General features: G+C 48.5%; 9 protein-coding genes across 9 annotated transcripts; 4 read left to right on the top strand and 5 right to left on the bottom strand.

The window, feature by feature from the left end:
* Window positions 1-121: 121 nt before the first annotated feature.
* Window positions 122-605, bottom strand: Asppvi_003016 (uncharacterized protein; the record flags this gene model as incomplete). The annotated part of the gene is made up of 4 exons (XM_043298988.1): window positions 122-251; window positions 304-313; window positions 385-409; window positions 477-605. 4 exons carry the CDS (start codon window positions 603-605, stop codon window positions 122-124), a joined length of 294 nt encoding a protein of 97 aa, XP_043154923.1.
* Window positions 606-1,675: 1,070 nt separating this feature from the next.
* Window positions 1,676-4,003, top strand: Asppvi_003015 (putative mRNA cleavage factor complex component Pcf11; the record flags this gene model as incomplete). Its single annotated transcript, XM_043298987.1, has 6 exons — window positions 1,676-1,843; window positions 1,961-2,419; window positions 2,486-3,204; window positions 3,269-3,464; window positions 3,523-3,894; window positions 3,953-4,003. 6 exons carry the CDS (start codon window positions 1,676-1,678, stop codon window positions 4,001-4,003), a joined length of 1,965 nt encoding a protein of 654 aa, XP_043154922.1.
* A 545-nt stretch (window positions 4,004-4,548) lies between these two features.
* On the top strand, window positions 4,549-5,942 carry Asppvi_003014 (Gfo/Idh/MocA family protein; the record flags this gene model as incomplete). Its single annotated transcript, XM_043298986.1, has 4 exons — window positions 4,549-4,582; window positions 4,655-4,675; window positions 4,768-5,298; window positions 5,368-5,942. The coding sequence occupies 4 exons, from the start codon at window positions 4,549-4,551 to the stop codon at window positions 5,940-5,942; spliced, it is 1,161 nt and encodes a 386-aa protein (XP_043154921.1).
* A 365-nt stretch (window positions 5,943-6,307) lies between these two features.
* On the bottom strand, window positions 6,308-7,293 carry adk1 (adenylate kinase ADK1; the record flags this gene model as incomplete). The annotated part of the gene is made up of 4 exons (XM_043298985.1): window positions 6,308-6,713; window positions 6,788-6,942; window positions 7,009-7,061; window positions 7,134-7,293. 4 exons carry the CDS (start codon window positions 7,291-7,293, stop codon window positions 6,308-6,310), a joined length of 774 nt encoding a protein of 257 aa, XP_043154920.1.
* Window positions 7,294-8,040: 747 nt separating this feature from the next.
* rpn8 (proteasome regulatory particle lid subunit RPN8) lies at window positions 8,041-9,231 on the top strand (the record flags this gene model as incomplete). The annotated part of the gene is made up of 3 exons (XM_043298984.1): window positions 8,041-8,224; window positions 8,287-8,558; window positions 8,635-9,231. The coding sequence occupies 3 exons, from the start codon at window positions 8,041-8,043 to the stop codon at window positions 9,229-9,231; spliced, it is 1,053 nt and encodes a 350-aa protein (XP_043154919.1).
* Window positions 9,232-9,711: 480 nt separating this feature from the next.
* Window positions 9,712-10,521, bottom strand: Asppvi_003011 (uncharacterized protein; the record flags this gene model as incomplete). The annotated part of the gene is made up of 1 exon (XM_043298983.1): window positions 9,712-10,521. One exon carries the CDS (start codon window positions 10,519-10,521, stop codon window positions 9,712-9,714), a length of 810 nt encoding a protein of 269 aa, XP_043154918.1.
* Window positions 10,522-10,839: 318 nt separating this feature from the next.
* On the bottom strand, window positions 10,840-12,532 carry Asppvi_003010 (ubiquitin carboxyl-terminal hydrolase; the record flags this gene model as incomplete). The annotated part of the gene is made up of 3 exons (XM_043298982.1): window positions 10,840-11,983; window positions 12,044-12,444; window positions 12,503-12,532. 3 exons carry the CDS (start codon window positions 12,530-12,532, stop codon window positions 10,840-10,842), a joined length of 1,575 nt encoding a protein of 524 aa, XP_043154917.1.
* Window positions 12,533-20,562: 8,030 nt separating this feature from the next.
* Window positions 20,563-21,539, top strand: Asppvi_003009 (MYB DNA-binding domain protein; the record flags this gene model as incomplete). The annotated part of the gene is made up of 2 exons (XM_043298981.1): window positions 20,563-21,029; window positions 21,137-21,539. The coding sequence occupies 2 exons, from the start codon at window positions 20,563-20,565 to the stop codon at window positions 21,537-21,539; spliced, it is 870 nt and encodes a 289-aa protein (XP_043154916.1).
* A 342-nt stretch (window positions 21,540-21,881) lies between these two features.
* Asppvi_003008 (tRNA (carboxymethyluridine(34)-5-O)-methyltransferase) lies at window positions 21,882-22,859 on the bottom strand (the record flags this gene model as incomplete). The annotated part of the gene is made up of 3 exons (XM_043298980.1): window positions 21,882-22,365; window positions 22,538-22,662; window positions 22,737-22,859. 3 exons carry the CDS (start codon window positions 22,857-22,859, stop codon window positions 21,882-21,884), a joined length of 732 nt encoding a protein of 243 aa, XP_043154915.1.
* Between the last annotated feature and the right edge of the window lie 704 nt (window positions 22,860-23,563).

Raw genomic sequence — 23,563 nt, 5'->3', positions numbered from 1 at the left:
CAGATAGTATCCATAATATTCAAGGGCAGAGTCAGTCGGAAGTGTTCCAGAAATCATTAATCATGAGCTGCTTGGGGTTCCAGTCATTCACAAGGCGATGACTGCCTCAGGGCAGCTGAAATTAATTGCTGTTGCAATCTTTATCATCGTTGATCGAGACCACCTGATCTCCTTCGATAATTGGTTTATACTTGGTGGACTGTGTGGAAAGACTCTGAATGGCAGCGTCTGGAGCCTCCGCAGAGAATCCCCTGATAAGGTGTCAAAGCAGCAAGACGAAAGCTAGGGAAGGAGAGAAGTTACTTGATGAATTCTGAAGAAGAGATAATCAGTACTCCGAACAAGTCAAGTATGTTTCAACAACGGCGGGATGGCAGCACTTACGGTACTCATGGGTGATTGTACCACCCTGGAGTGAAAAGCAGATCAGTAAATCATAAGTAGAAGGACCCCACAACTTCAACAGGACAACATACGCCTTGCACGATGGATTTCTGCGCGTCCTTGATGACTGAGTCCGGGGTGTCCTGAGGGTAAGTGACCAGAATCGACTTGGCTAGAGCCAGAGGGAGAAATCCGATAATGAGGGCAGATGACAGTTTCATTGTTACGTGAGTATGGTTCGAAATGGCACGATCACTTTGAAAAAGTACTATCTCCTTATACACAACGATGATCAGTATTCACGGTGATTTATCTCGAAGACGATAGTTTGTAGGGATATCCGACTCCTCAAGCGTAGATAAGTATCATAGGAGTATGATACAGTGGCACTGCGTCATTGGGGAGGTGACTAAGCCGGACAACAAACCAGCCAAAGTCTTGGCGTCCGTCGGTCATTCTTCAACCTTCACTTCACTTCCTCCTCAATAATAATACCTCATAGTAGTTACCACCAACCTCCGTTCTTCCCATTTCCTCTTTGACTCTTTTTTTTCCTTAATGGTTTTTTGCCAGCTTTTCTCCTTGATACTACCTACCAATTCCATCTCTGCCGCTGTGTTGGACCTCAAGGTGTTGCGTTCTCCGATCTTCATCCCAAGCGTGGAAAGCACCCTCAAACTCCTTCACTGTCATCTTCGTACCGTCTACGTGCCTTTGCTGGTTAACACCCCTGGAAGGGTCAATCGGGCGAGATAATTTACGAGGTAGTTTCTTATAGTGGGCATAGAAGGATAGTCGTGGGCTTCTGTGTGGTTTAGGTTGAGGACTGGCGCCTGCTTCGTCTCGTTGTTATCTCCAAAGTCTCGCCAAGATAGCTAGCAAGCATTTTACAAGTTTCGACTTTTCTTCCATCTCTTGCTCCTTCAGGAGATCACAGTTCTGGAAAAACACCGGAGGAGAGAATAAGAAACCTATCTTCATAAGAAGCCAACTTGAGAAACACAAGAGAAAGAGACGGGAACAAAGAGGAAAAAGAACATACTGTGCAGAAAGCACCTGAGAAAAGAAAAAAAAGGAACATCACTGCTTAAGAAGAAGAGAAGAAAGAAAAGAAGCAGCCAAGAAGGAAAAAAAGAAAGGAAAAACAGAAACATAGAAGGAGGGAAAGAAAGCATCCCAATATCCCTGAGTGTTGCTACATTCACTTGACCATTTCCTTTGTTCTCTTTCTCCCTCGCCTTCATTCTCACCTTGCCCACGAACTCGTTACCTCACAGCATACTTGCCTGTCATGTCGTCTGGGCTCGCCTCTGATGAGGTCGCTGAGGATTACAAGAACTCTCTGGAGGATCTAACCACGAACGACAGGTTCCAGATCAGCAACTTGACCGTCATAGCCAAAGAGAATACAGAACATGCTATGGCCATCTCCCGAGTTTTGGAGAACCACATTCGAACAGTAGGTGTTATCTTTGTTTCTCACTCTCATGCATTTCTCCCTGGCTTTTGTATCTCGCTCGGCGCTCAGTTGATTGTAAGTTTGGTCGGTTGAACCACTTCTAATCGTGTGCTGTAGACACCGCCAGCTCAGAAGCTTCCTGCCTTGTATGTAGTCGACTCCATTGTGAAGAATGTGGGAACTCCCTACACGCTTTTCCTGGGTCGCAATATGTATCAGACTTTCATGAATGCCTACACGTTGGTGGACTCGCAGACCCGCAGAAAGCTGGACGAAATGCTCAAGACATGGAAGGAACCTGTTCCGGGGTCACTAGATACAAGACCCGTCTTTCCTCCAGAAATTACACGCAGCATTGAAAGCGCTCTGATCAAGGCAAGAACCGCGGCTCTACAGCAGCAGCAGGCCAGGAGCCAGCAAGATATACTCAACCGCGGCCGGGTGGGCACTCCTCCTCACGGCTGGACGAACAACACCACGCTCAACCAGAGCACGGCTCGGCTCGCGCCTTCCACAGGTCAGAATGGGCATGCTCATCAGTTCCGAAATGGGCACACGCAAAATTATCACGCCGCGGTAAGATCCATTCACCTCGCAAAATGATTGTCTTGAATGCCTTTGTCATATCTAACGGATAGACAGCTGGACCCTCGATCTACTCCAACCCCTCAACCTTCACAGCGCTCGGAAGTGGATCTCACGGCATTGATTCGCGATATCGAGGCATTAATTGCAGCTGCCCGAAGCGATTTCGCCAACAACCCTCTTGACCCTTCTGTGCAACAGCGTCTCAAAGCTCTATTAGACTTGCAAGGCATCCTCCAGCGTCAAGAGCTCACTCAGGAGCAGCTGAGGCTAGTCCGTGATCAGGTCTCTGCACTCACTCCAAAGTCTACTCTTTCAGCTCCCCAGAGCGTTCCGCCAACCATTCCAGTTATGCCGGCGCCCAGCATGGCCACTCCCCCAACTCAGACCCTTTCACAGCCTCTTCAGCAGCTCCTCAACCCGGGAACATTAGCTGAGCTTATCAAAGCAACTGCCGCACGCCAGCAACCCACCCCACCACCCCAAGTCCACAGCATTCTACCGCAGATGCCAATAGCTAGCAGCACACCACAGCCGGCGGCCATGCCGACGACCGAGAACCCATTAATTGCAGCACTACGAGCGCGTGGCCTCTTGCCTCCCGCTTCCGCACCTCCTGCCCCTACCACCGCTCCATCGTCCAATCTTGCCTCTGCCTTTCCCTTAATTGTACCTGGTCAGGTGCGATTTTCAACTCCAGTGCCTACTATGCCTCAGGCTTCTAATCCCTCGAGCATTACTGTCAACGTGCAAATGAATACGGCATCCATTAAAATGTAAGTTTGCACAAAATTTGCGCTTGTAATGTTCGCTGTTGTTTCGTATGCTAATAGAATGCAGACCGCGAGAGGCACTAATAGCCAGCCTCTACGAAGCGAGATCTAACCGTTGTGGGACATGTGGCCGTCGATTCTTTGCTACAGAAGAAGGAAAAGAAAAGAAAGCTCGCCACCTAGACTGGCACTTTCGGACCAACCAGCGGATGGCGGACGCTGCCAAGCGAGCGCAAAACCGCAGCTGGTACGTTGACGAACGGGTGAGTGGTCTTCGTCCAAAATTCATATCCTGGTTGATTCTTACTAACAACGGGGCAGGATTGGATAAAGTCCCGCGAAGCCGGAGACGATGAGGATCCTGCAGAGGCAGAAGCTACAAGTGCTGGTGCCGCAGGTGCTGAGAGCGATTCAACCAAGAAAGGGCCGCCCAAGCAATGGATCCGGGCTCCCAATGATGCTACTTTGCGCAACACGCCCTGTCCCATTTGTCAAGAGACGTTTGAGTCGACATGGTCGGAGGAAGTCCAAGACTGGATATGGCAGGATGCCGTCAAGGTTGGGAACCGGATATACCACGCCAGCTGCTATGCGGAAGTTACAAAGGACGGGACGACTACGGCTGCAGGTCGGGGCACGCCCTCGGTACGGACTGGAACACCCGATTCCGTGTTGGGCAAGAGGAAGGCAGAGGTATGTTCGATACACCATGGCAGAAAGTTCGCACGTATCAAACTAATTCACCGTGCAGGGCACTGACTCTCCCGGGTCAAATGTTCGGGTCAAGATGGAACCTGTGTGAAGAAAGTGGTACTTGCTCTCTTTCATTTAACTTCGATATACGGTCCTTACTTTCTGCTTTGGAGACCAGGGGCGATGTGCATGCGTTGGAGTTGACATTATTTATACTCTTTTTGGTGGTTGCATTTAGCCAGCGGCTGTACTGCATTCGAGACCCCGCACTATGTTTTGAGAGGATTGGGGGTATTGTGGCTATCTACGAGCATTGCCGTACATGTATTCCATACAGTTCTCCATAGAACATTCTATAAACAAGTAGTTAGTCCGAGAGAAAGGCAGCTGAACCTTGTACCACACGGTTTATTTTCCCCTTGTAATCCTGGACGAGGAAGCTGGTTAATGAATTGCTGTTGGGACTGCCCCGCTCTCCCGGGAGGACCCCTCTATTATTGATAATCATAGTTGGAGTAGTCTAGACTAGAACCCATGATGAACTGTAAATGTTCGCATAAATACAAGTCCTGCTCCCAAGTCTCCGTCTCTAATTGACGCCATCCTTCTCTGCTGTAGAGTTCGACTGCCTGTTGTCCATCCTCCGACGTCGCCATGGCTCCGTACAATATCCGGTGGGGTATTATGGGTATGTTTTCCATCCTCCCTTGTACACACCACTGAGGCATTTTAAGCTGACAAGACTTCAAATAAATTATAGCCACGGGCTGGATTGCAGATAGTAAGTCTCCACGATTTCCCTCGGAACAAGCCTCAAACCGAGATGATCAATCAAGACAAACATAACAACTAATGCAATTACTTGACGCTTAGTCTTTGTAAGAGACCTTCTGCGCGACCCCAACCTCCGAGACGCATCTGACGTCTCTCACACCGTCGCTGCTGTTGCCTCCTCTTCAGCCAAGGACCGGGCGGAGAAATTCATTGCTGATACGGGCATTCCGGCGCCTTGTGTTGCGTACGGCTCGTATGAGGAGCTCGTGGCCGATGCTAACGTAGACGTGGTGTACGTCGCGACGCCGCACTCGCACCATTTCCAGAATGTGATGCTTGCACTGGAAGCGGGCAAGAATGTTCTCTGTGAGAAAGCTTTCACCGTCAATGCGGCGCAGGCCAAGATCCTGTGCGAGACGGCGAAGAAGAAGAACCTTTTCCTGATGGAAGCCGTGTGGACCCGGTACTTCCCTCTCAGTGTGCAGGTCCGAGACCTCATCAAGCAGGGAGCCATTGGCGAAGTCCTCCGAGTGGTTGCCGACAACAGCTTCGGGGATAATGTCGAGGAGCGATGGGGCACTCAGCATCGGATGGTGAACAAGGATCTCGCTGGTGGCTGCTTGCTGGATCGTAAGTTTTCTCTTCCTTCTACCGACTCCTGAGCCATTTGGCACGGTCCTAATGATCGTTTCGCTGCAGTGGGCATCTACTCCTTGACCTGGGTCTTCCAGACCATGTACCACACACTTCCCCGGGAGCAGCGCAAAGCTCCTTCGGCCATCTCAGCGCACATGTCTCTCTACCACCTGACGGGTGCCGACGAGGCCACTACGATCCTTCTCACGTTCCCGACGACCACCCCAACTAACAACGCCCAGCCCGGTCAATCCCAGGCAGTCGCCTTGACCCATCTGCGGGTCGCGACCGATCCAGATGAGCAGGGCACCGCTGGTCCCTCGATCCGCATCCAAGGGACCAAGGGCGAGATTCAGGTCTTTGGCCCCGCCTTCCGGCCTGAGCGATACCGTCTAATCCCCAAAAAGGGACTTGGCGAGATCAAGGAGGTGCAGTGCCCGTTCCCGGCGGATGGGAAGGGCATGTACTGGGAGGCCGACGAGGTGGCGCGGTGCTTGCGCGATGGAAAGCTCGAGAGCGATGGGCTGCCTTGGGAAGAGAGCATTGTCATCATGGAGGTCATGGACGAGGTTAGGCGGCAGGGTGGATTGACCTATCCGGAGGAGATCGAGTCCACCGTCTACCCTACCCGGCTGTAAGGTTTGCGGGAATGTATATATACTTGGCGCTGCGGCCGTAGATCGGGTTGTTTTACATGGCTGGCATCCTACCCTGGGTATCCGGCTGAACATAGTGAATTTGGTCGCCAAACAAAAGGTACTATACATATTGCTCTAATTCCACTGGAGGTATCTTTATGTACGGACGCCAAAAGGACTCTTCAAATACCCTCCTCTGTAGTCCACCAAGACGCAGATGCACACATCTTGCAGATTACATGGAATGATCTCAGTACTGTTCCTTCGCACATGCCACTCTTCCCCTTGCCGGCAGGGGATGTTACGGGGGCTGTATGACGCACGCTCGTGGACCCATACGGTACCTTCCAGAAGACATCCTATATTTACTTCTGGAAAACACCGAGCAAGCTCTTCCACACCTGGCCAGGCTCCTGGCTGGCGTCAATGCCTCGCCAGATACCGGTCTTCTTGTAGTATTCAACGACAGGGGCTGTCTGGACGTGGTAAGTTGAAAGACGCTTCTTCAGCGTCTCGGCGTTGTCATCGGAACGTTGAATCAGGGGCTCGCCAGTAACATCATCCTTCATATCGTTCTTGGGAGGGTTGAAGATCTTGTGATACGACCGTCCAGAGGCAGGGTGGACAAGACGTCCAGTAATTCTGGCAACCAGGAGGGCATCGTCGATCTGCAGCTCAATAGCATGCTGAAGCTTCTGCTTACGAGCTTCGAGCATGTCATCGAGACGCTCGGCCTGAGCAACGGTACGAGGGAAGCCATCCAGAATAAATCTAGAAACATTGGAACGGTCAGTCACTTTCCACCTTCAACTGAATGAACTTCAATAAGGCACGTGTGTACGAACCCGTTCTTGCACTCAGTGTTGGTGTCGAGCTCGTTCTTGATCATGTTGACCATGATCTCATCGCTGACCAGACCGCCTTGGTCCATGATCTTCTTAGCCTCCTTCCCGAGCTCAGTCTTCTTGGCGACCTGGGACCGCAGCATATCACCGGTAGCCTTTGAGGTTGGACACGGAATGTCAGACGCGCACTTTATTCATTTACTTGCAATTCAATAACGTACCAGGTGGCACACGCAGTACTTCTCCTTAAGCCGAGGCGCCTGAGTACCCTTGCCTAAAACCCCATCAGAACCATGAAGCCATTATCCAATCGGCAACCCGTGAAGAGAAACTGGAAAATCCATACCAGCACCGGGAGGTCCCATAAGGACGATGCGCATCTGCTCGGCGACAGACTTAGGCTTGGATTCGCCGCCAAGACGGCCCTCCAACTCCTGCACGCGAGTCTCAAGCTTCTCGATCATGTCCTTCAGACCGTGGACGACCTCTTCTGTGATGGGAGCCATTGCGATTACTGACGGTGAGAGAATCGAAGTATGACGCTATCAAAAAGCTCTCCGGAGAGGAACAGAAACAGGAAAGGGGAAGAAGGGAAAGGAGAGGGAGGGGAAAGGAATCAAGGTGCCTGGCAGAGAATGATGCTCAGTGACGGGGAAACGGAAAGGAAGGGAGGATCGGAGAACTAATTCTTGGAGGAGGAAAAGAGATCTAAACCGGAGCATTCTCCCGCGCGCCCGAGGTTCGGGGTTCACTGGTCCAGTACAACGCTCCAGCACCTGCGAGTAGCGACTGAATCGGGATAACATATGGGCACATGTAATCAGTTGTTGTGACTTTCAATCCTCTAAATGAGGCTTTCTCTACGTCCATAATTGTTAGTATATGTGAATGAATGATTAACACAAGTGCCGACTAGCTGGCCTTAGGCAATAAGGCCCTAAAGTGGCTGGTGCATTGGTAGCCAAGCGCAAGCCACAAAGACTACCAAAGCTTGCGTGGCTCAGCAGCGGAGGAGCTCCAGGGCAGAACAACAGCAGCTCCATCTCTTGCTCCGTCATCATCATAACCCTCCTCATTCTCATTTTCATTCTCATCGCCATCCTCGTTATCAAGCCACTAATCGGCTTCTCTCTCTCTCCGTCGCTCCCTCAATTATTTACCGTCTTCCGTGCAACCGGAATCAGCGTCTGGTCTATTCAGGGTCTTCCAGTACCCTGCATTCTGCCTCCGTTCTCATCTGATCCGGATCCACCATGCCTGCCACCACGGCGGAGACACTCTCCCTCGTCACGCGCACMGTCACGGTCGCTCCCTTAGTCCTTCTTTCAGTTGCAGATCATTATGGACGGTCAGCCAAGGGAACTCGGAAGCGTGTTGTTGGTGTGCTCCTCGGAGAGAATTCGGGCCAGACCGTTCGAGTATCCAACAGCTTTGCTGGTGCGTCGTCCCCCAAATCGGCTTAGTGATTGGACGGCGGTACTGATGTCTTTATCTTTTAGTTCCATTTGAGGAAGATGAGAAGGATCCCTCCGTTTGGTTCTTAGATCACAACTTTGTTGAGTCAATGAGAGACATGTTCAAGAAGATCAACGCCCGCGAGAAGCTTGTCGGATGGTATCACTCGGGTCCCAAATTACGAGCCTCTGATCTTGAGATCAATGAACTCTTCAAACGATACACACCGAACCCCTTACTGGTCATTGTTGACGTCCAACCAAAGGAAGTCGGCGTTCCCACAGATGCCTATTTTGCTGTTGACGAGATCAAGGACGTATGTTGATCCCGTGCGATGCCCTTGTGATGTCTTCAATTCTTATTCAACTAACCGCATCGCTCGGTCTATATAGGATGGCACAACAACGTCCAGAACATTCGTCCATACCCCTTCCGTGATCGAGGCCGAGGAGGCTGAGGAAATCGGTGTTGAACACTTGCTTCGAGACATCAGGGACGTTGCCGTCGGAACCCTTTCAACACGCATAACATCGCAGCTTCAGTCGTTGCAGGGTTTGCACTTGCGCCTGCGTGATATCGGCCAATATCTCCAGAAGGTCCTTGATCACGAGCTGCCAGTCAATCACGCTATTCTTGGCAATCTTCAGGATGTGTTCAATCTTCTTCCCAACCTATCTACTCCAGCCACGACGTCGCGTCTGAGTGGGTCGGAGCCACAGATGGAAAATAGTGAACTAGCACGGGCAATGAGCATAAAGACCAACGATCAATTGATGGCCATCTACATCAGCAGCTTGATTCGTGCTATCACGGCCTTCCACGATTTGATTGAGAACAAGATCCAGAATCGGCAACAACAAGAAGAGAACGAATCGAAGAAGGAGCAAGAAGCAAACGCTGCTAAAGGTGACAAGGAGGGTGCGAAGAAGGCGAATGGCATGAACGGCGAGCAAAAGGAGGATCAGGAGAAGTCCAAGAAGAAGAGCTAGAAGTGTCAATCAACAATGGCACAGCTGACATGAGAATTAAAACAATTCAGTTTATGCATGGAAGTGTATATTACGATAATCTGAGAATCAATCGTGTCCTGAGCACGCACCAAGCGAGCTCGAGCATTTTTGGAAATATTCATTCCTGCGCGATATAAAACGCCATCGGATGCTGGACTGTAGACAAGCCCGCAATTTCGTAAGTGATACTTCCCTTTAGATTCTTTCTGGAAGTATCCATAGTTGCATCGCCGTCAAAAGGGTTCGAAGCTTGAGGTCTCCCTGACGTTTCTGGCATTTGCGACAGAATAAAAGCCCATTTCCTGGCAAACAGACAGACAGATATGCACAGCTGAAGGACTTTGCTGAAATGATGGTCTGAATATCTCTTAGGAAGGAAGTAAATTCTTGTATAGCAGCGCCTTCTAAGGACAGAGGCGTAGGGATATCTGCGTTTCAATGTCGGCGTGGTGTCGAGGATCATCCACCCCAACCAGCACACCACGCCGCCAATTCCTCGCAAGCCAAAAAGAGAGGACCAGCTTGACCACGGCTGGCGCTACTGAAGACTTCAGGACAGCGCACCATCAGCAAGCACGCGAGGAGATGTTTACAGACAGGGGGTGCCAGTCGGCTGGATCCACGGGTCAACGAGCCGCCAAAAACATAGCGGCAAGTCGGGTCGCCGCCGACGGTAGACTGTTCAGCCAGGGTCTCGTCTTCGGCTTCTCCATCAAACTGAGATGAGTAGGCCGGTCCCGGATTGCGGAAGGCATTGAGCGTAAAGGTGGGACATGTGCAGTTCCAGGCGTGCAGGCGGACTTCGTAGCCCTTTTGCTCTACGCGTGTCCGGGGAGCCCGGGATGGAGAGGTCGGAGCAGCCGTAGACGTGGATATAACATAGAACATGGCTTCTTGCGGCCTTTCTGTGGCGCTGGTGTCGGTTTCTTCTGGCTGTGATGCAGATGCTTGCCCGACGTGGTCATCCAGCATGAATCGCCTGACCAGTCCTCGGTCCAAAATATCTAGGGCCAGGAGAAACTCATTGGGAAAGAAACAGTGCAATGTCAGCATAACTGACTTGACTTGAGCTAACTGAGCCTCGGGGAGGGAAGAGAAAGGTGACTGGCTTGTGGAAGTGTGTCGTTGAGGACGTATGATGGGATGGTCCATCCCATCGCTGGGATTCTGGGCCTCAGGTCTACATGATGCGAGTCGTGAAATTAGTCGGTCAATGAACTGGGTAGTTGAAGGTAGGCTTCTGTGGTCATCTTCCAGCGCTGATTCCATGGAAGTACATATGCTTGGTGGGATGCTTTCAGCTTGTCCAGATAGAAGATGAAAAAGCTCGGGTTGTCATCAATTAAGTCCCCACTTACCATAAAGATAATTTATGACTTTCTCGCTTTTTTACAGGCACTGAACTTCATTTTGAAGCAGTCAACAAGTTATAAATAAGCATTGTCTATTATACATAAGCACATGCGGAATATCAATTACGCAAGGAACAAAAGGACCGCAATCATTGCAGAGGCGAAAATGCCAGCATCAGCTCCCACCCATGTATACTTTGTATATTATACACACTCGATGTGGCTTTGCACTACTTCATTTTTTGGCTTTACTGCGCAGCCTCGCCGATTGACGGGTTCCTTTTGGCGGACTCGAGGGTTTCTTTGTGACACCTTTCGGCTTGGCTGCTTTCCCGGACGCTGTGTCTGTTGCTTCCTTGGTACCAGCCCTGGAATCTTTGGTGTCTGCAGTCTTTGAAGGCGCACTCTTCGGCTTCTGCACTACCCGTGGTTTGAGCGACATGGTCACTTGTCCCTCGAGGATCTCGCCGGTTTCTTCTGAAGTCAGCGTCAGCTGCAGAGTAGCACGCTGCGTTCTTGCTCTGCGCCCCAGTGCCACAAGTGCACCTTTACCTGGGTCCAGGACCAGCTGCTGGTTGATCGTCCATTGGATGGGTCTCCCTTCCAGCTCAATGGTCCCTTTCATTTGTACTCCACCCTTGACAGACCCTTTTCCTGAGCCTGATGCATTTGATAAGCCGTCATTGGAATGGCCTGAAGGGGCCGAGCTCTGGCCAGCGCTTGCTGCTTTGGGGCTGGAGGACGTGACAGCGGCCGATGAACCTGTATTGGAGTCAGCTGAATTGCTCTGGGATTCCAGTCGCCGATACGCAAGTATGTAAGCATTCTCCTTTCCACCGTCTGGCGAGCTCATGCTCTTTTCCAGTGTCTGGGTAAATGTCACGCGTTTGTCGTTGGTCATCACCCACTGACCAGAGGGACCCTTGACGGCCGCAGTATAGTGTCCGCTTTTACTGTCATCGCCGATATGAAAGATGACAGCATAGAGCTCGTAACCGATCTTGCCTTGTCCCCTAACACTGTCATCTAGAAGAGAATCTGGAATCACTAAATCTCCCTGAACTTCGATTTCGTCTTTCAGCTTCCCCGACTCTTTGTATCGATTGACCTGAACGACAAGAATTTCTGAAGGGAGTAGTATCTGACTCTGAATCTCATGGGCGATTTGTTTAGCGGCGCATGTCTTGCAATCCGAAAAAGTCTCCGAGTTCATGCCACTAATGATGGCCTCCTCTATAGAAGCAGCTTTTTTTAAGCCTGGGAGATCTGCACTGAGGTACCGTACCCTAACCCCCGGCACTGAGTCTTTCTGCTTGCATGTCCTGCAAACGCGGCACTGGCTCAGTGCGACGGTCATCAAATCCATGAGATCGCCATTGCTTTATTTATCAGCTTCATGATTATTATGTTCTATGGGATGCGGAAAGTGCGCGACCTACTAGGGTTGGCTTGTGTGATTTTCGAGGAGAGAGATGATGTTTTCCAGCATCTCAAGTGTGTCATGCTGCTGGCCCGGGGTTGTATGCCAGCGCAAGTGGCCGTACTTTGGACTTTGAAGTTCTGTCCACAAGGTCTCCATGGCCTGTTCATGTCCCTTGCGACACTGCCAGTAGGCAATGATCATGTCGTACAATTTGCGAACCACGTCTGGGACTGAATTACTCGTGCTTTGCCCACAGTATTTCTCGCACCAGCTTAGAAACTGTGGAGTGTGGAGAAACAGCGTGAGAGCTGCATTCCGGTAGCAGAGGTTCTGTCCCTTATTGTTGTCAAAGCCTCTTGTGGGCAAGCTTGACTTCAGGGAGACATGATTCCAGGCCGCGGATACAGCGCTTTGCTGCTGGGAGTTGTGTTAAATCAGTTCTCCGTAAGATGATGTGCGTTAGAGAAGGACTTACGCCTGAAGGGGGCGTAAGCTGATTCGCCATCTGTGCACACCAGTCCGACGGGCAATATATGCTTGCTGCTGCAGATGCAAGATAGGTCGTCCTGGATAGGAGACAAGGTATATGATGAACCTGATGAGACAAGTATGTTCCACTTGTTGCAGTAATATGAATCGTATCAATCCAGGGCAGTCAGACTCGGGTTTTGGATGCCATTCTCAACAGGAACTAATCCTGGAGCTTTATGCCTGTCATGATAGCCAAAAACTACTTGACTGCTTGCTTTGCTCCGTACTCTGTCCTTTGTCATTAATGTGTATCAAAGCCATGTTGAATGAACGCTGAAAGTAGGATCTGGGATGCTGTTTCATTGTAGCCTTGCGAAGATACAATGAGAGAAGGTATTCGAAATGAGATCAGCGTTGTCAGATGTTTGGCTTGCTTTCAAATATGTCTTTATCAGAGAATGTCTCCCAAGGTCCAGCATTGTAAGACATAAGCCTGGTTTCTTTGAGATGATGCCTCAAGATTGTGGTAGAGATTGCGCTTCAGATGATGCAAAMAATGAATGAATAGTTGATCATAGCCTTTATCTCAAATAAAATTAGCATCCATGACATTTCTTAGAGACTGAGTCTGCAACAAGGATATTCAGTCAAACAATGGACCGCTCTCTTTCACACTGCTTTCATTCTTTTGTCAAATAGCAAGGCACCCTTCTCTTTCATGCATCTGTTCTTATCCAGCATTATGGAAGTCTCAAAGCAGCAGAGGAAAGTATGATAACAGATTTCAGATATGTCAGTCAACAAAGACAATTCGCAGGATCTGGGTCAAAAATCTCAAAATTAGACATCCGTGACATAGTTTCCCTTCGAGGTAAGCATCATCTCTATCTTTGATCAGACATGCCTGTATGCACATTTAGAGAGGAGTCTACTGAGTGCGGCATGAGTGGCACTGAATATTTGGCTATGTATCTCGTTGGTCGCTCTATTATGCTATCGAAACACATCGTGCCTACTGAGCGCTCTTTGGCCATTGAGGTACATCGATCAAACAAAGACCTACAGCATATTCTGGCCAGAGTACCCAACGATACCCTGGCCGACTGAAGTCTAGATTCCACGACAATTCCGGCTCCGAGCGACATTGTCAAACCTGAAGCAATCATATTACAGACACGGGAAGTCGTGTGCAAATGAAACAGCAGAATTATATAATATGGGCCTGTTGTAAGGAAAAGACGCATCAGCGTTCCCACATCATCATGATACAGTTGATATAGTCGAATGCTTTTGATGCATCCTTCTATTTGCATTGTTAGCATCATGGTTAAGGTAAGACTAGGGTGGAGTATTGTGGCCCATTCGGTCCAAACTGTGCCTATGAATCGCTGGAGATCCATTGGGCCGGCTACCAACTGCATCCATCGTTCCATATTGTGTCATAGCCTTCACAAGCTTCAAGTCAGTATGATGAACATCTTCTACTAAAGCAGTGACACAGTTGGTGAAGGTACATCGGTGGGTCAACCAGAGCCTATGATTCCTATATGCTTTCTCCTCTGAGGTGATCCATACCCGATAATTTCTTGAACCAGACCCAGGACATTTTCTTTTGCGGAGTCCAGAGCTCATGAACCGGTTCCTATGATGGCCCAAAGACTTCGTCCCGCTTGTTCGCCACGTCCACAGCTTGGTCAGGTCAGTACTATTACTTGGTTCGCACTGGAGCGGCAATGCCGTGTTGACCTTCGGCCATGAGCCTGGGCCGTAAACTCATAATCGAGTAATTTCGTGTGTTTCCCCACATCTCCGAGATTCACGTTTCAGCTTGTCAGATATGGAGCCAACTACGACCCAGATACCCAGCCTAGACCCCTCGTCAGTAAACGCCAAACAGTAGGGCTCATGCCCAACCGTCCAACACTCACTGTGGCTCACCGCTGACATTTGATCGCCATGACTGGGACGGTCTGGTCCTGTTGGTTTTCAGTMTCTGGAACGCTGAATTAGCAGTACAACCGTACGACTGTTCAACTCGTCGAGTGGAACGTGTTTTGTAGATGAATTACTGGGCAGAAGCGCATGCTCAATCACTATCTACAGCTGTCACAGCAGAGTTGTTGATGGACATTCCTAAATTCAATGTCTTTGCATCCACGCAAACGTAGCTTAAAGTATGGCTGAGCTCTGCTGTCAGGGTAATAATGGCTAACATTCATGATGAACGGACTTCAGAGGTCAATTGACACACTATTGAGAGAACTGAGGTCAGATATTGATCTACAGCGTAATAGCAGATCTAGGTAGGTAGCTCATTAAGAGTAAAACTGGGCTCCTGACAATTTCATGCTTGGTAGTCAGCAAAAGATACAGCAGTTGATTGCGTTGCTATCATGGACATACAAAGCACTAGATAGAGAGACTGAGCTCCGCAAAAAGACTTCCAGTTGATGACTTCGGCCATGGATTTCTATCTTCAATTTAATCTACCTTTGGAAGGTGACAGCTGGGTTCTTTTCCCGGTACAAAGCATCGCCCAGCCACGGCCACCACAAATCCACTGTAATCAGCACTAACGACTCCACTTTGACCACCAAACGGTTGATTACTTGATTGTCGTCGTCAAATTTATTATCGCGTACGGTACGAGAAATATCGACTACTCCGCTGTCTTCTCCCACAGCCACCCAGGGCTTTACCACTGGATGACTGTTTTGCTGCCCAGATCAGATACATGCTCTGTAGGACAGTATTACTCTGTAATAGTACATAATCACTGCCGAAGATTCATGGTTGATTCTGACTGTGGGATACAGGGTATGATAAGTACTCTGGTAATTCTTGACTATTTGCGTTTTAAAGCGCTTTCCTCGCTTATTTTTAGCCTCAATGCTCCACTGGACCACAGCAAACATCATACCGTGTACTCATAGTAGATAGGAAGGCAGTCAGTACCCCGTAGAATACCGGGATCTGATTGTCGCTGACTTGCTTAGGTAGCTGGAATCGTCCTTCAGATTCGTCATAAGATATTTGTCGCGCATAATCTGAATCGCGAACGAGACACATTGAGGATTACCCAAGTTACTTTTACCTGACCCCTCGGTAGCTAAATGAAGGGAAATGAATAGGTGCATCTGCTTGATGTCACAGACGAATTCAATTTTAAATTACCTTGCCTCAAACCGTGGCGCAGAGTGGGGGAAAACGCCCCCGAGCCTGTCGGACATTTTCTTTGTGACGATCATTGCGTACTGCGTACTTACCAGGAATAGATAGGTAGCCTGCAACCTACCTTAGTCTGGACTGGGCGTTGAGGTGMCCCCACCCGTTCAGCGAATGGTGCTGGTTGCCTACGGCTGCCCTTCTCGACTGTTTTGAGACTCGACAGTAACCTAAGGTAAGTAGGTACGGGTATCCATAAAGTACAGGTTAACGTCTCAGGTCCAAAACAGTCTCACTATTCATTAACATTTGAGCATCACTATCCATTCCAATGATCGATCCAGTCACTAAAAGTTTCCTCTCCTGACCGTAGAACGTGCCCAAGTCCACTGCTACTGGCTAATAGAAAATGTGTACATCATGGCTCTCATTTCAGAAGGGTCATTTACCCTGGATTATTAACGCCATATATCCTGCCACACACGTCACTGTCACTAATCCTATGATCGAATAACGGCACACTTTTGATCTCACATCCTATCTACACAATACACATTTCCTGTGACTATACATGATCGATTTTAGTGCAGCCCTGGCCTTAGCTGGCCTTTGGTCGAGCAAGATCAACGCTTTCATATCCATCGTACTTCATTGAGGTTCCTGTCCCACTCGGGATCTGCGAGTGCAGAGACCAGAGAGGCACAGTTTGACATAGGTCCAGTAATATTCTTTACTCTTCCACAGTCATGGTTAGATCACTTCGCAGAAAGAGCATAAAAGTCTCACTTATTGAGGTCAGAAAACACCTGTTCTCGACCAGCTGAACATGGATAGGTAGGTAGATTGGCAAGTTGCAGCCCACCGCCACTTGATCGGTTTAACCCAGATCAAGCTGTGTCGTGTAATTTCTGATACATCTTAAGATATGGCTGAGCAACAGTAATCGATCGAACCAGCTCTGATGACCTGATCTTTTACTGTTCAACTTGAGGGGGCTTGACTGTCATTAACCGTACGTGGCTGAGGTAGGTAGTAGTACTCGTCAACTTAGCCGGACGGACAACGACCGAATGTAATATATCGTCTCAGCCAGGACCATTGTCGACTGAAGTCCGCGATAGATAACTATCAACCTCGGGCCTATTCCTGCGGCTTGGCAACTTGGCTCCCATTCAAGCCTCACACTTTCCGAGAGTAGACCAGCGGCAGCCCTCCTGCCACTGTATAACAATGCAATTAATACCTGTTTACTTGAGGACATGAAGGGACCAACCCCGAGCATTGGAAAGGGTTAATTGGCTGGCTTGATATTGTGTTGCATCCACCAGCTTAGTCGGAACAGTAAATTAAGGCAAGCCACCGTTGGCCCCACTGGTCCCTAGGTAATCTTGCAGATGACGGGTAGCCCCTTGTTCCTCGGCCCTGTCGTTCGACGAGGTGATAACTCTCAAACGAAAGTTCAGCAATCAGTACGACCGTGATTCTGATGACCTTTCCCTGTGCTTTTGCACAAGTTCAAAGAGCCGTGGAACTTTCCGTACTCTGTAATATAAAGTTGAATGTGCGCTAATAGTCTTACACCCAGTATCACAATTACTTCAGGGCATAGTAATGTGAAATCAGTGTCGCCATCCGCTTCAGGATCCATCATAGGAGCAGCGCGGGTTCTGGCTATGGCGGTAATAATAGTGATCATAATTTCGGTCCGCTGGCGGGTTTAGATAGGATCTAGAATCGCGTCTTGCTACGTGTTTGTGGTTCTGGTCCGACAGATCAACAAGCCCTAATTTCGCAATAGATCATCAGAACCATCAGATCGCGAACGAGTCTTATGTAGATAGGTGCTATAGTAGGGCTCATCCACCAAGGAGGGGTATATCTGCTGAAGAAGCAATTGGATCTGATTGTAGATGACTGAAACGAACTAATAATGCTCTTCAGAGGGATGATTGGAGGGCTATTGTAATGAAGTACGGAGTACCTCCTACCTTAACCTATTAAATACTATTTTCAAGGTCAAGAGTGAGTCTAGAACCTATCCCTTAACATTCACGTATTTGGTTCAAGGATGATCGGGAACCCAAGTCATGTACGACCAGCTGGTTCTGGAGACAATTGGAAGCCATGTGTACACACAACAAGTGATAAATGATACGTCAATCATACATGTCGAGGTGTCCGCGGGCCCCTTACGGAGCTAAAAGTCACGGCAAGATGGTAGGCGACTCGTAATAAGAAGAACAGCGGAGCGGTGACTAGGCAGAATTAACCTTACGAATCGGACAAAGCAATGTCGATGTACAATCTATTATTCTACAGTCCTAGGCAGTCCGTAGGCACAAATATTATTATTATTGCGTGGCCACTGGCCAGAACAATTCTATGTTTTCAGCTGCTTGGTCGATACTTGCCTATAGAGGAAAGGGTGTTCGTCTCCGCCGTTAGACTAAGTGCTTGGAGAATGGAGATCCGTCGCAGGGGCTCGGGTCCGGCTTACCAGAAGTTAGAAACTTAAGAAATAAATGAGAAAAGCCGTTGAGATGTGAACTTGATCGTCTACCTCCGAAACGGTATAGGCCTGACACTGGCAAAAGTATATGTTCTCAATATTGTTGCCTGTCAGCAGAAGCAGTTAATGATCTCACAATCTCTCCATATTATCATATATTATTTCCACATTGTATTAGTTGTACTCATTGCCCTCAATGTGTGACTTTATTTGTCTTTGATTATCCGTATCTGCAAGGCCCATCATTGAGCATAAACAGCTTGTTCGTCACTGATGCACGATTATCAGTACTACCATCATAGTTAGTCAGCCAATTCTTCAATACTCGAAGTAGGAATATTTTTTGGGGCAACATGCAGGACGATGAGGTTTGTCAGGTAGGAAATAAAGCACATACAAAGGGAAAATACTGGATAAGATAAAAGAGGGGAAAAGGACAGATAATTTAATAGGTAGGATTTTATTCAAAATTAAAGGGCAATCACTAACGTTCTGGTTCGCATACCGGGGTTCCCGGTATGTAGTTCAAGTCTAAGTACAGAACGGGCTTAGACTCGCTTCTCTTTTTACTTAGGTCGCCTATGGTCCTCTAGTGCCCCTCTTATTTCCCCTCGTTTTATCTTTGTCATGAATAATCTCATCGTCAGATCTCCATTCGAGTCTTCATATGTGCAGAAAGCGTCTTAAGGTGGGATCACCAAGAATAAAGATCAACGACGTTCTAAGATGCTCAACTCGACGGAGCACAGAGGTGCTTAGCCCTCCCAAGCCTCGTCGATACTCTGTCCCATGCAGATGGAAGATAACTTGATCGCTTTATTTCTCAAACTGACTGGTGGCTGCTGTAATCTCTTTTTTCTTTGCGAACATGCTAAACATTCATCAAATGAATAAACCCAGTCTTCCAAATCAAAACCACGGGCTCGAACGTTCTGAGAGGTTTGACCGCCCCAGAAGGCTTTGATTAAAGTATCTAGTACCCCGGGTGTGGAACCCGTTATAGCTACTCGAAGAGTCGGGAGTACTGTTAGTGTTAGAGACTGGGCCCAAGTAATAATAAAAATATTAGAATAATGAGAGAAATAAGCAATGAACCCTTCTACCTACCACATCCATGTCCATGAATAGCTCCTCAAAATGAAAGGCACTCCTGGAGGATAGGGAACAGAAACCCTTACAATGCTAGCATGGATCTGAGTGTTGGTATGGGAGGTGAAGGTACCTGAACAGACCCCATGTTGCGCCGTAATTAGGTATACATATAATCTTACCACTGTTGGTAAACATAGGTAATAAACACCAACAAATAATAACAACCTTACGCTAACGGTAAAATAATAAAATAAAAACCATCATTATTATTAAAATCATCATCAAACTTGGGTAGACGAACAGCAACGGGGCCTGCTCGAACCCACCTCTCCACTGAAACCTGTTAATCGCCTCCATCCTAAGGTAGTCTCGTAATCTGTTACTTGGAGGGTCATAGGCTCATAGGTTTACCTACCTTGTACTCTTGTGTCGTAGGAAGGTAGTAAGTAGTAGTAGCTACCTTAGTTAAATTACTACTATAGCTTGCAAAAGCCTCTTATTTGCTGTCTCCCAACTGCTGGATCAGCTGTCAACGATGATGATCTCTTCCTATGCATCTCAAGCTGTTTCATCTTCCTTTTGCATCTCCCTCCTTTTCTTTTGAACCTTTTGTCTTTTCGTCCTCTTCTTCTGCTTTCTCCCCTCGTGATCCCGTATTTCCCTCCTTATCTTCTCGTTGGCATTATCTTCTCATGCGATAACTTCCGAGTCTCTTCTACTCTTTATACTATCCTACCCAGACCCTCTTCATTTGGTGAAGACACATCTGATACTATACTCGAACCGTCACATAAAGACTCGTTCTACCATTGACACATTCTACTTCCATTCTTTCATCTGTTAGGAGGTCTCAGTCGGTTACTACACGATATTCCATTTCTCAAAATCTTCGCCTTTCCGTCCAGTGTTTTGATATTGTCATTATCTCCGTCTTGTTAACTTCGCGCTATTTGGTGGTTTACCTTGCAAACGTCACACGGCTAAACTGTGCTATCTACCCATCTTTGCTAGAACCTTGGAGCTAGCAGGGTAAGAAAGTTTGCGAGACTGATTGTCTGTCTCAAATTGTCTTTGTTTCGGGTGGGATTCTGCTTCGTCACTCAACTTTTATATCATCCTAGACTATCATTCCTTCTTTGCTCTTTCTGGGTGTACCGATCGACGAACACATCGAAGGTAACCTTATCTGGCCGGTCAGCCAGGTCATCAGGGAATCTTTTCCTCGATTGCATATGCATTCTTTTGGCTCATAGCCCACAACCATTGCAGGCTGAGTCTCTCCATTGCGAGTCGCGCATATGATTGCGTTACAAAACCAGGCTTTCTACCCTCCTGCCAAAGTGGATATCTCACTGCTTCTGAAGCCCCAAGATGAGGAGGAAGCCGCCTCGGTGACTACTACGTCCACCTTCCCTTCGAGGACCCTCCCTCCTGCTTCCATAGGCCCAGCGATACCTGTCGCAGTCTCGACGCCTTCGTCATCCGCGCCGCCTCTTACCGCAAAAGTCCCAGCATCCGTCCCTGCCAAGCGTCTGCAGCCAGCCCATACAGCCGAGTCTCCGGCCAAGAAGCAATCGAAATGGTCCCCAGAAGAAGATGCACTCATCATAGAGTTGCGGGGTAGTGGCATGAAGTGGGAGGACATCAGTAAACGGCTTCCGGGGCGAAGCGCTATCAGCTGCCGTTTGCATTATCAGAATTACTTGGAGCGCCGAAGCGAGTGGGACGAGGACAAGAAGAACAAACTTGCAAGACTGTACGAGAGGTGCGTTTCTGAAGAGACTGGCTCTGTCTACTCAGGCGGAGAGAATCTGATTTTGGAGAAAATTATGAAAGACGGGAAGATGATTTGCTGACTAGGACAATGTAAAGGTTCAAGGCAGAGATGTGGTCGAAAGTAGCAGAAGAGATGGCCATCCCATGGAGAGCCGCGGAGGCTATGCATTGGCAGCTAGGGGAGCAAGAAATGGCACGCCGGGCCGGCGTAGTCCCATTTTCGTTATCGAGTTCAGCCATAGATCCGCCAGCGACCAGGGTTCGCAGGGCCAGTACATCGTTATCTCGCCCAAGAAAAGGATCCGCATCACGTACTATTCCTCCTCCTCAACTTCCGTCAGTTGAAGAACTTACCGCCGGTGTTCCTGCGTATGCGCCAGCCCCGCCGTTTCCATTACCACGAGACGCCTATCAATTTGGCCGTCATCTGGACTTGAGCGGCAGCCATAGTGGCCATTTAGGACCTCCCTATGGTTTGCCGCCTCGAACTCTGCCATAGCGGAATCGAAATGATCTGAAAGTCTCCTTTTTCCTCCTTTTCCTTTTTTTCCTTTTGTTTTGGATTCCGTGTTGTTATGATATGCATAGCGCAGGTTGAAGGTGTTCCTCACTATTTGTGAGGGGAGTTCTCATAGAAATGATCTCCGTGATCCCCTGGCTTTCTGTTACTGAGCGTTTCCAGGAGGCTTTCAACTCGACGAATTCTCTTTTGTCATCACCACCATGTATGGTGGACGTTGTATGCAATTTACATGAACAGAAAAAGGGGGGTTATGCAAGGAAGAGGCTTCGAGGCTGGTTCTCGAAGTCCCAGGTTACATCGATCAAGCACAACTGTCTTCTACTCATCTGATCGTGTCGCAATCGCCCACCAGTTGTCTTTTTCATAGCCCGAATCCAGAACACAGCCGCCTGCTCTCTCAATGTCGCGTTCCAGTTCTGTCGCCTCATAGAGGTGATAATATCGGTGGAAAGTCTTCGGCTCATCGTCAGGGCTGCCATTGGCAGGCTTGGACTTCAAGACCCAGGGAACCATTACGTCCTGTTTGTCGCCTTTGTCCCAACCCCTGCGGCTGGTCTTTTGTTCCAGAGCCCAGACATATAGCAGGACTCTGCCTCCTGAAGATTTATCAGAGGCAGGTTTCAAAGTGCGGAGAATTTCGCGGATAGCCTGGATTCTTCGTTCAGGTGTGGACAGATGGTGTACAACAGCAATTGAAATAGCGAAATCGAATAACGAATCTGGATGTGGCAGATTCAGGATGTCTGCCACGACAGTTGAATGCGGCTGGTGTTTGACGGCGATCCGGGCGAGATTCTCGGAGCTGGCTGGCGTTAGCTATTGATCGTTGAATGTGGTAGAGGACGAGACATTGCGAAAGGAAGTGACAATGAATGAACAAATATATATACAAGATTCGGAACGAATATCGCCCGGAGCATTCTACAAACACGTTCATGAAGTAGCAAATAGCAGAACATCTGATAAAGACCTACCGATCCGAGGCGACTATAAAGACGTCCTTATTTACAGACAAGTACTTGCCATTGCCGCACCCCACATCAAGACCAATAGACCCCGGTGCCAATCCTTTGAGGAAGCGTTCCACAATCGGCCATGGCTATTAGACAGATAGAGAGCACGTTCAGTATCAGTTTAGCAATGTATCGGTAACAAGTAGGGCGTGCTACACACCTTGTAACGGGTCGAGGAGAAGTGTTCTGCTATCTGTTGATACACTTCATGTACATTTCTCTCTTCATAGGCCTCTTCATCGGGCAGATTTCCCGTAGATTCGGGAAAAGATGACGATGCCATCTCGGTTAGGTTCTCTCTTGTTGCGACAGGTTCGACTTAAGAATCCCTCACATGCAAAATCGGGAGGTACCAGGATTTTCTTATCCTGTCTCGTTGCCGCAGGGGTACACGCAGTTATAGTAGAGAATATAGAGTGTCATTAATTGAGGTGCGTCTGCAGATTGTGCTGCCAAGACGTGCAGTTCTGGTAATTCAGATTTCAAACCGAGCGGTAATTTTCTGGCATCCCATCAAGTAAGGTAAGATTAAGGTTGTGTGCTGGCCTTGCTGCTGATGCACCTTTCGGAGAATTTCTGAATCAGCAACTGCTGTCAGGCTGATGGTAGCTAGCGTACCTTATCTTTTTGCGTAGCGGACTAATAGTAGTAGTCGGTAGTGTTGCGCGCAACGTCCTAAAATTAAGTTACTTCCCACTTCTTTGATTCTAGTGCGTTAAGGCAGCATCAATCCATGCAATTGCATCCATGATATACAACTTTTCGGATAACCAGAGGCCGGAGATTTCATATCCCTATCTCGGACAACCTAAATTGTAGCTAGTACCATGTAGATCAGGTAGATATGGACTTACTTCGTGCGTGGCGTATGGATTGGGAAGGGTTTGGCTGGTAAAGTCATTCATTGAGCGAGGACGTATGAAAGTATGGCCCGTGTCATCAGCCCCTACCTCAAGTGGTCAATACGTATATGGCTGATCGATTAAT

The sequence above is a fragment of the Aspergillus pseudoviridinutans genome (genome assembly GCF_018340605.1).
Source record: "Aspergillus pseudoviridinutans IFM 55266 DNA, scaffold_2, whole genome shotgun sequence".
Lineage (NCBI taxonomy): Eukaryota > Fungi > Ascomycota > Eurotiomycetes > Eurotiales > Aspergillaceae > Aspergillus > Aspergillus pseudoviridinutans.
The sequence above is the reverse complement of the archived record's forward strand: the minus strand, read 5'-3'. Positions and strand labels throughout refer to the sequence as shown.